The sequence below is a fragment of the Erythranthe guttata genome, chromosome 9, assembly GCF_056151865.1.
Source record: "Erythranthe guttata isolate IM_541 chromosome 9, IM_541, whole genome shotgun sequence".
Lineage (NCBI taxonomy): Eukaryota > Viridiplantae > Streptophyta > Magnoliopsida > Lamiales > Phrymaceae > Erythranthe > Erythranthe guttata.
In genome coordinates, this window is record NC_142541.1 from 8,204,606 (window position 1) to 8,216,566 (window position 11,961).

Sequence of the window (11,961 nt, forward strand, 5' to 3'; positions counted from 1 at the left end):
TTGAGGTGATGCATAGTAAAGGGTCACGGACTCAATATGAGGACTACATCTCTTTCTCGCATTTCGAGATATGAAATCAACTCGTGAGTTGCAGTTGTTTGTTGCGTAATCATGCCTGTGAAATGAGATGGCATTACTATGTTAATAGATATATTGAATATATGTGCGGGTAATATCACTTCGTAGAAGTGGGGTTACCCTTCGTGAGAAAGTGCGAAGTATCTGATCTCTTTGGGCAAGTGATGGGGGGAAGGCATCCTCTCGATTGATTCTCAATCTGTAAGAAGATGATGGAAGGTGGTTATCGAATGTTGAGGTAGGTAATATTAATAGCCCCTCAGTTTGGGTGGGATGTTTACGCACCTCGTCATGGAGTAGGAACTTCTCGAGTGTTTAGAGACGTTTTTGCAAGACGAGTGATGTGGAAGGTCGCGAAGCCTGCAAGGGTAGTTGTTTTTAAGCGACTTTTGTATGAGTAAGATGTGGATGCTAACTAAAACAATATTCTTCCAGAGGAATTGAAAGACTTCTTCTTCTCGGATGCGCGCTAAGGTTTCGGCCTCCACCCATTTGTTGAAGTAATCCACGGCTACAATCGGTTGCATTAACGCCGCTGGCATGTGAGGAATGTTGGCGTGCTCTTGACAGGGTTTACACCTCTGTACTAATTTATTCGCGTCTTCATGCATCGCTGGCCAGTAGTAACCTTGTCCCAATAGTTTGAGAGCCAAGGTTCTTCCACTCAAATGATGTCCACAAATGCCTTAATGTACCTCTCGAAGTAGGTAGTTTTCTGAAGTTGGGTTGAGGCATTTCATATATGGGAAGGAGAATCCTCATTTGTAAATTTCTTCTTCCACTATTACGAAGCGAGCGGCCCTCGTTTTTAATTTTCGTGCTTGGGTGGTGTCGGTTGGATGTTCTCCCTTCTTGAGATAATTTATGATGGGAGTAAACCAGCATGGTTCATCCTCCTCATTGTAATGCACTTCATCAGTGGATACAATCTTTGGTTGAGGCGAGGTGAGGGGAGTAACTTTCCGACTTCCGATGCTTGCCATGGAGCTTCCAAGCCTAGCTAATTTATCTGCGTGGATGTTGCTGAAGTGAGGTACTTGTTTGTTTTCGTAGCCCTCGAGCTTCGATAATAGAGTGTGTGTGAGGGCCAGGTATTTGGCCATGGAGTCTTCTTTGGCCTCATAGGTTCCAAGAACTTGGTTGACGACGAGCTGAGAGTCGCTTTGTATTAGGAGCTTATGTGCTCCAGCTGCTAGAGCGAGGCGGATTCCAACTATCAATGCTTCATATTCAACTACATTGTTTGAGGTTGTGAATTTGAATCGTTGAGCATATTCGAATTCATCTCCATTGGGGCTCATTAATACGATACCTGCGCCACCTCCTGCGGCCGTGGAAGATCCATCAACGCTGACGGACTAAGCGGGTAGGGAGGTTCTCTCCTCTGTAGCGGTCCTTTCTACTAAGAAATCGGCCAATACTGTGCCTTGATGGGGCGTGGTTTGAATACCACCCCGTATTCACTCAGTTCTATGGCCCATTTGGCTCACCATCCGGATGTCTCGGGACTCCTCAATATCTGCCTCAGGGGATAGATGGTGAGAACCACCACTTGATGTGATTGGAAGTAGGTTTGGAGCTTCCGAGCTGCATTGATGAGGGCGAGGGCGTGCTTCTCCATGTAGATATATCGTTGTTCAGCTCCTTGAAGGGCGCGACTTATGTAGTATATCGGCTGGTGACCTTTCTCTCCATTTCGGATGAGGACCGCGCTGATGGCATCAGCAAAGGTCGCTAAGTAAAGGAGGAGGGTGTGGGTTGAGGTTTCGTGAGTAAGGGTGGAGATGCGAGATATGACTCTAATTTGATGAAAGATTTTTGACATGCTTTATTCCACTCAAACTTCTTTCCACCCCTTAGAATCATAAAGAAGGGAAGACCTCTATCCGCCGACCGAGAGATTAATCGGTTCAAAGATGCCAAAAAATGTTAAGTTGTTCGACCTTCTTAATTGATGTTGGTGGAGCCATGGAGGTGATGGCTTCGATTGTCTTGTGATTAGCTTCGATTCCTTGTTGTGATATCATGTATCCCAAGAATTTGCCTCCTCGAATGCCAAACGAACATTTGAGGGGGTTGAGTTTGATTTAGTACTCTTGTAGGATGGCAAAGCACTAACCTAAATCGGCTAGGTGGTCCGAGGCCTTGATTCTTTTGACGAGCATGTCGAAGATGTATACCTCCATATTTATTGCGATAAGGTCTACGAATAGTGTGTTCAGTACACGTTGGTAAGTAGCTCCCGCATTTTTTAGGCCGAAAGGCATGACTTGGTAGCAGCAGATGCCTTGGTCTGTGACAAAGCTGGCTCTCTCTTGATCTTCTGGCGCGAGCAAAATTTGATTGTATCCTTGATATGCATCAAGGAAGCTGAGGAGCTCGCATTCCGAGGTCGAGTCAATGAGCTGGTTGATCCTAGGCAAGGGAAAAGGATCCTTGGTAAAGCTCTATTGAGGTCGGTGAAGTCTACGCACAGTCTCCACTTGCCCCGGGATTGGGAACAAGTACTACATTGGAAAACCATTCAGAATACTGAACTGGTCGGATGTGACCTGCGTCTAGCAGTTTTGCAACTTAAAATTTGATATGGTTGTTACGTTCGGGACCAAATGTCCACTTTCGTTGCTTGACCAGATTCAGTCTTTTATCGACATTTAGTCGATGTAGAGCCACCTTAGGGGGGATTCCCGTCAAATCTTGGGCCTTCTAGGAGAACGTGTCTCCATTGTGTCGCAGGAAGTTGGTGAGATGATATTCCATCTCCGGATCTAAATTGGATCCGATGTGTAGGAGCTTGGAATTATCTCCAGGTGTGAGCTCTATGAGCTTAAGCTCTTCGACGGCCGTTAGCTAGATGTTGTCATCTGGTACGTTCATGAGGATTTCTCTATCTGTAACACCCCACCTTTCCAAAACCCGAAAAACCCTAAAACCTGAGATTAATATTTCTAACTCAAGAACCCTTAGGAAATATTATTACGTGATATTAATTATGTGAATTTAATTATGTTACTTACGTGAATAATTACGTGCGCTATTATATGTGTGATTTATATGATTTAAATTTCCGTAAATTGAAATACTATGGAATTTCGTGATTTACGTGGATTATGTGAATAATTGCGTATTTTATTTATTTGATAAATTATTTGAAAATTTTGTGGATTATATATATATATATATATATATATATATATATATATATATATATATATATATATATATATATATATATATATATATATATATATATATATATATATATATATATATATATATATATATATATATATATATATATATATATATATATATATATATATATATATATATATATATATACATATATGTACACATACATACATACACGTACATACATGCATGCATACGTATACATACATATATGATAATACTTGCATTATACATTAAAAATATATTTACATATACATGATATATTTATATATGTGTGTGTATGTCCGAAATGTGTGTGTGTGTTCGGATGGTGTGTGTGTGTGTGGTGTTTATGCAAGTTGTAATTATATTAATAAATAAATTAGGATTAATTGGGCATGCACTTACACTTGGCAAATACTAATCATTTGATCTAAACCTACACTCAACACTCTCATTGTAAGATGAAGAGGCACCCTTCATCTTTCTTCTTCCAACACCTAGCCAAATTACTTGTCCTCCATTCCCCTCTCCACCGAAGCAATCACCACCATCATCGGCCCTCCTCTCTCCACCTCACTTTACTTTTCCAAAGAAATTCCCAAAATTAAAATGAGAGTTCCTTATTTAACTCTTGCCTCGGACTACTCCAAGAACACCATCAAGACCACTTGCCTTCTTTCGGGACATCACAACTCCTCCCTCCTTGAAGCTCACACCATTTCTTTCACAATCAAGGTAGCTTGGTTGGACTTCGGTGCTTGAAAGCCTCTCTCCCTTTCGGTTATTTCTTTCTTCGAATTTAAGGTAAGAAATTTCGATTTCTTGCTGCAATTAAAGGGCATCAATAGTATTGAAATGATTTTTTTTGAAATTTTAAAAGATTGGGAAAGATTTCGAAAATTTAGGGCTTTTTGAAAAAAAATGGAAAAGGAGTGTTTCTTGTTAAATTCTTGTTCTTGCATGCATCATCTATGTTGATAGTGGATAGATACAACTTTTATTGGCCAAAAGACTTAAAAATTTCAGATTCAAAAAGGGGTTTTCAAGAAAAAGGAATTTTTGGACTTTTATGTGGTTGCATGTGTAGATCTTCGAAAGTTTGGGCCAAATCTGTAAATTTTGTAAAGTCTGTCCGAAAAATGTTTTTCAAAACTGTTTTCCAGCATTTATTGAACAAAAATTTCGGATTTAAAGAATTTTTGTAAGAAAAGTTGATTTTTGAAATTCTAGTAGGCTTGCATGTGTAGATCTAGAGATTTTGGGGTAAATTGTGTAATTTCCGAAAGTTCTGCATAAAGTAACTTTTCAACTTCATTTTCTGCATCTAGTAAAGTGGAATTTCAGATTTGTTAGGGGTTTTCATGAAACAGTAGAAATTGAATTTCTAGTGTGGTTGCATGTATAAATTTCGAAACTTTTGGGTCAAAACTGCAATTTCCAAAAAATCCCTCATTTTTAAAGTTTGGATCTGTTTTTCAGCAAGTATTAGATAGTAAAAAGTTTTATTTACCAAGTTTTTAAATTAATTAGAGTTATATTAGAGTTTTGGATTTTTAAATTGAAAAAGGGATTTTCCTAGTTTTTAATTTCAAGAAAATTCGAAACTTTGTAAAAATTTAAATTTATTTCAGAATCTGGAATTTGAGTCAGTTAGGAGTTCTAGGATTTAATTTGAGAATTTTTGGAATTAAATTGCTATTATTTCAAAATTAGGATAATTGCATGTCATTTACATATGTTTTGTGCCTTAAATGTTCATGTTTTGATTTAATGGTTATGAGTGATGAGTTTTGGTATTTTTGTATTTTTAAATGCTGTTGGATGTGGTTTAATGGCTGTGAGAGATTATTGAAATGGATTATTACCTAGAAGTTGTAATAAGTCCATTAAATGAGATGTGAAAAAGGGGTATTTGTTCTTAAGCATGCTTTGATGAGTAATTAGTGAAGTTTAATGTGTTGGCTACATGTGTGTGTGCTGAAAATGTGTGAATGTGTGGTTGCTGATTGTGCATGGTGTGTGTGCCGTGTGTGGTTGTGTGTTTATGTGTGTGAATTTGGGATTTTTGCCCAATTTGCAAATATGTGGTATATTGTGATAATGGTGTGAAGTTGTGGCACTTGATTGATATTTGTGATGTCATGTGTGGGTTATAGCATTATTTCGAAAAGTTGCATTAAATGATTTTTATTTGAAAGATTAATGGAATATCGGGTAATAAACAACTCGGATATAGTGGGCCGGTATCCAACTAGGATGATGTGTGTAGTGGTTTGATTCCACTTAGTGAAAACGGGCTCGTAACAGGTTTATTATCCGGTACAGAAATTAATCTTTCACGGATCCGATAAACCGAAAAATGTGTTTTTCATGATTTTCACAAAAAGGGCATTTTAGTCATTTTGCATAATTACGTGATTTTTTTAAATGATGTATTTTCGTGAGATATGTGATTTGACCGATTGCCTTGTGTTGTGTACGAAACGTGGGTAAGAACGGGTATACTATATTATATATTATATATAACGTATTTCCAAAGTTCGATATTACTCGGATTTCTTACTGAGCTTTATAGCTCATATAGATGTCTTTTGATTGCAAGTAGTAGTGCTAGTAATCCTCAACCGGGATGGATCGAGTAGTGGATCGAGGTCTTGCCCGGAATTTTGGAAGACGTACGAGGACCTATGAACGATGCTAGAACTTTTGGTTATTTTCTTTTGGTGGTGTAACCTTTAACCGTCACATTTCTCTTTTCGTACTTTTGAACTCATTTTCGTTATGACTCGTACTTAATTCCTACTTTAATATAGTAAGTTTCGTAATTTGCTATTTTCATGCCTTCGCTAGAAACTTTCGAATTATTCACCAAAATAACCTTTTCAAACTCTGATTTCTTCTCGAACCGAAAATCGATAGTGAGAGTGTAGCACTCGAATGAAAAAAACCTCCCCTCGAAACTTATTTCCAAACAAAGCTTTTATTCGACTAAGGTAACCTAAGAAAGTTTTCGAAAATGCAAAGCCTTCAATACCCAAAAGAAGAAATTTTTTTATAATCGCATTTTCGCCCCATCTCAAAGTTTCAAAAATTACAAAGAGATCCTTTGCTTCCGCTAGTTTAACAAATATTCCGATAAACCGGTTCGATTTATCGCCCATCTAGAAGGGGGGTGCTACACTATCGGCCTCAATGACCGCGTTGACCCATTTCCATTTTGTCGGGTTTTTGGGTGTCGTCTCCCCTTCCGGATGCGTTAGGCTTCTTAGATGGTTCACGTAGGGCTCTCGTGTAGCATCTCCAACTACTTTTCCCATCCCATAAGGAGTGGGGAACTTCATTTTTTGGTGAAAAGAAGATAGAACTGCCTCTAAAGCATGTATCGTATGTCTTCCCAAGATGATGTTGTACGGAGATGGTGTATTAACTATTAGGAATTTCACTATCTTCGTCACTTGGCATGAGCTATCTCCGAGTGATATAGGAAGTTCTTATTCACCATTTGAGTATACATCTTCTTCTGTGAATCCTTTCGTTGGAGTACTCATGTGGCAGAATCTGCCGTTGTCGATCTGCAGTTGCTTGAACGCGTGAGTGTACATGATGTCGGCCGAGCTCCCAATGTCGACCAGTATCTTCTTGACTAAAAAGTTGGCCACTGAGGCCGTGATCACTAGAGCTTCGTTGTGAGCCTCAATTGGACCTTCTAAGTCCGATGATTTGAAAATGATGCTAGTCTCGGGTCTTCTTATCTAATATACATATGCGGAGGAAGATGCATGTTCCTGACTCATGCGTGCCGACTGGGCAAGGTTGTGCCTTGAGTTGTGTGAGTCACCACTTGTTGGTCCTGCTGTGATAAAAGCAATGACCGTTCTATTGGGTTGATTGTCATTGTTGTCTTGGTCACGTCGATGACCTCCCTCATCTTGTCGCTGCTGTTGATCTCGATGGTTATCTCGGCGTGGGGGGTCATCTCTTCGTTTTCTTTTGGACTTGTTGATGCATTCGCCTAAGTGGCCTTGTTTGATTAACCTCTCAATGGCTAATTTAAGTTGTGCGCACTCCTCGGTGTTGTGCCCTTTGTCCTTATGTCCTTATGAAAACGGGAGTATCAATCTGATTTCTCTCATTTTGCGTTGGGGTGCATGGGGCGTGGAGGCTCTGCCAATCCTTTTTGCTCTATTACATGAAGGATATCAGTGAGACGAGTATTTAGTGGAGTGAATCAGTTATAAGAGGAAGATGGTTGGCCTTGAGGTGGGGGTGGAGGACGTCGATCATCTGGTCTCCTAATGTCCTCGCGATCATCTTCCCTCTTTCTCTTGGGAGGGGCATGGGTAGAGGCTTCCTCATGCGTATGTACTTCTTGGCTCGATTCAACATCTCATCTAAATTGACAGGAGCCATTCCAGCGATAGATTCTTTGAATCTACCCGATTTCAGGTTTTGCTGCATGATTCCTGAGAGCATGTCTTCTCCTATGCTGGGAACTTCATGGATAGCTTCCACAAAACGTCTGATGTAGTTGGGGGGTGTTTCGTTGTCTCTTTGTACGATAGAGAAAAGGTGTGCCGGGATTTTGGCGTATTGCTTGTTGATGGAGAATTGGTTGGTAAAGTGTTGCGATAATCGAGAGAACTTGTTGATTGATCCTTTAGGTAAAGAGTCGAACTAATTCATGGCCTTCTTGGAGAGAGTGGTGCGGAACATCTTGCATATTGTTCCATCTGTCGGGCCATACAAATCTGCCATGGCATGGAACTTCTCTATGTGTTCTTGCGGGTCAGTGGTTCCTTCGAACTGAGGTAAGCTTGATATTTCCACTCCTTGAGGCAATACCTCATTGAGGATTTCCATGGTGAAAGGACCGCGTCTTGCTGGAACTGGCGCTCTTCCACCAATTGGGTTTTTCATTTGGGGGAAAGAGTTTTGGCGAGATACTCTACTATTTATCTTGTCTTCTCCTTCATTAAGTAGAGGAGCTCTCCATGGAGATGCATAACCCCGTGAGGGTGAGCGCTGGCGTTGTTGTCTGGGTTGTGCCCCACTATGATTGGTGGATTGCTGCATCCGGGACCGTGGGTCCGAGATAGATGAGGACACACTTATTCGGTGGTCGTTGTTCTGGACCGGTTGTTGTGCCATGGGTGGCATCGCGGGAGGACCATTCTTCCACCTCTGTGTCTTATGAGTTGTCTCCTCCTGCTATTGCTTCCTCATCTCCTCATGCTACTGCTCCATCACCTCCTTTTGTTAGAAAGTCTTTCAGACAGATCAAACTTCCTACTTATCTTTATGATTTAGTCAACTCCAAACTTCCTTCTACGGCCAAATATCCCATTTTCAATGTGCTTGGATACACCAATCTTTCTGCTTCTTTCTTTGCCTATACTTCCAACTGTTGGGTTTCGGGCACGTGTACGCAACGGAAAACAAAAATTTTATGCGATTTAAACAACTTTAAAGCACATAAACACATGCCCGATAATTTAAATCAATTAATTGCGTACCTTTGCGCTTCTAGAGAAATTAAAAACAACATACTTGCGTACCTTTGCGCTTCCAGCGAAATTAAAACAACAACATGCTTGATTACTTAATCGAAATTAAATCAATTAGCATGCTCGCGTTTAAATCAAATAATCTTGCTCGCAATAATAAAACCAATTTCATGTAGACACATAAACTCATACAAGTTTCTTATTAAAACGAACATGCATATATTAATATAAACGTAACCGAATCGAATGACAATAGATTCGAAACATTACCTCTTGAAGCGTGAGGTAGGCGCACTAAGCAAAGCTAGATTGCCACGGAAACCAATCCTTGCAATCCGGGGCAGCAACGGCGATGATCCGAGCTACGGCGGCGCGTGTGATTCACGTTCTTTCCTTGAAGCATCAATCGAACGATGACTCGAGAAGATGGCCAGCTGCTCTTCCCACTCCTATTGATCCAACCTGTTTGCTGATCTGAAATTACAGCCTTGCTCCGACTTCAATATCTCCATGCTTATTTACTGGATGGACAATTCCTTATGGAAGAATGTAGATTTATGAGTCGTGAAGCTTCCGACAAAATTTCACGTCCATCCGATTATCGGTTGATTTATGGCGAATTTTCTCGCTGGACAGCGCAGAAAATCCGAGAGCAGTTTTTCAGAATTGCCTTCTCGCATCTTCGATTCTTCAATCTTCCTCCTCTTGGATTTCACCTCGTATACTTCGATCTACTAAACACGTGGCACTAGACACGTAATAGTCAGAATAACGGCAGAAAAGAAAGAAGGAAAGGAATACCGAAAGAGATCGGCCAACGGGTGGCCGATTCCGGTGAATTTTCGGCGACGGCGCGGTGGTGGTGGCCGTGGGAGAGGGTGGCTGATCGAGAGAGGAGGCTAGGGTTATGAACGTGTGTCTTCTTAGTTGTGTTTGTGCAAGACCTATAAATCAAGTATTTATATGTCTTGCATAAAACCCTAACGGGCTTAAGTTGGACCGGGCCCAACAGCTTAAGTTCGTTAGTTATTTTACTTGCTCATCTCTCTCAATTCGATGATCGGAAAACTGTAACGATTACATTTTCGGAATCATTATAATGTCCTCGTCATTACGAGTGCCAACTCTGGATTTCCACCTTTCCAAAAGTGGAAACCCTAATTCAGTGCACTTTCTAAATTTGGAAACTTCCCGATTTAGAAGGTTCACTAATACGTTCGCCTATTCTTTTCCTTTTCTTATTCTCATTCATAATTCCAAATTACGAATGTTGGACCCAATCATATTGACTTCCAATCATGCAAAGATAAACATATTTTACCTTTGACCGTTTATTCAAAGATCTCATGTGCACGAGCAGTGTGACCCTCGATGGTTCAGGTGTAAGCTAGCCGTGGGCCCACAACCCTTTGTGGTCAAAACTCGTCCCCTTAGAGTTACGATTAAGATGAAACTTGTTTCACCTTAATCACCCAACGAATCAAGACTGGCGTCTAGCAACTACGCGTCATGATTCCCTAGATACAAATGAAGTGCCTGCAAGAACCTTCAGATATAGTTAACGTACAGTACGGTCCCTTCGATTCATATGTCCCGATTGAACTAGAGGCATTGGTTCGTCGAGACCTCTTTATATGTTCAATGACGGTGCGATCGTTCTAAGTATTGTAATCGTCACGTGCATGACTTAGAGAATCGAATTCTCTAATCATCACTTAGTCAGCTCTGGCCAGAGACTTAGAATGATTACAAACTTTCAGAACACACAGGACATCCAAGACTATTCTAGCGATCGAATCCCCGACTACAATGCACAGACCTCCCACTAGATTTCGGACTGCCCGAACACTGGCCCTTGGGATGGTCCTCGGTGGAACTCAGGGATAGGTCACGATACAGCTGGTCCTCTAGTGAAGTCACGGTGATGTCTAGGTCATAAGGACTAATGGTGTACAACTATACCATAGATATCTCTACTCGATTATTGGGAACCACTTAGAGATTTCTAGGGTGAGGGAGTTCAGTGAACTCGTCAACTTACGAGCACCCACTTATGCATGCCGATATCACAATACCGTTTACTGATGAGATGCAGTACACATACACTAAGTGCTAGTCTCTTAATGGGAAAGGCCGATATCCTCATTGGTGGCGTAACCCTTCGACTAGGAACACGTTTAACAGTTATAATACTAAAGTAAATATCTCACGATCCTTACGATCATTTACTCGTACTTGTAATAACTGTAAGGACTATATCTATGCTTGTGACAAAGGGACAAAGATATAGAATGCCAAGGTGTTTTATCATTAATACGAATAAAGGTTCGTTTATTACCATAATAAATACGAAAGACCACAACCACAAGTTGGCTTCTTGGTCACCTACTCTAACAATCTCCCACTTGACCTAAAGCCAACTACCCATGAATCGCAATCCCATCGACTCTCGATGTTTCTCATGGACCGATCTCGGTAAAGGCTTCGTGAAGGGGTCTTCAACGTTCTCTTCCGAGGTGACTCGTTCTACTTTAACTTCACCTCTATCAATGATCTCTCCGATCACATGATACTTTCTCAGAATATGCTTCGACTTCTGATGAGATCTGGGCTCCCTAGCTTGCGCCAAGGCTCCGGTGTTATCACCGTACAACGGTACTGGATCACTAGCACAAGGAACGACACCCAACTCTTGGATGAACTTCCTTATCCAAGTCCCATCTTTTGCAGCTTCGGACGCTGCGATGTATTCCGCTTTGGTAGTGGAATCGGCCGTCGTGTTTTGCTTGGAACTCTTCCAACACACGGCACCACCGTTAAGCGTGAATATAAATCCAGAGTTCGACTTTGAGTCGTCCACATCCGATTGAAAACTAGAGTCGGTAAAACCCTATAATTTCAATTCGGCACCCCCATAAACCAAAAATATATCCTTATTCCTTCGTAAGTACTTGAGGATATCTTTCACGGCTTTCCAGTGAGCCGGGCCAGGGTTAGACTGATATCTGCTTGTGACACTCACAGCATACGCAATATCGGGTCTCGTACATAGCATGCCATACATTATGCTTCATATTGCAGAAGCATAAGGCGTCCATTTCATCTCCTCGATTTCACTAGGTGTTTGCGGACACATAGATTTCGAGAGACGAGCCCCATGGGACATTGGCAAGAATCCCTTCTTGGATTCTTCCATGCTAAACCG

General features: G+C 41.0%; 1 protein-coding gene across 1 annotated transcript; it reads right to left on the minus strand.

Moving 5' to 3' along the window:
* Positions 1 to 836: 836 nt before the first annotated feature.
* On the minus strand, positions 837 to 1,379 carry LOC148767992 (uncharacterized). Its single transcript, XM_088822725.1, has one exon. The coding sequence runs from the start codon at positions 1,377 to 1,379 to the stop codon at positions 837 to 839; it is 543 nt and encodes a 180-aa protein (XP_088678851.1).
* Positions 1,380 to 11,961: the final 10,582 nt, after the last annotated feature.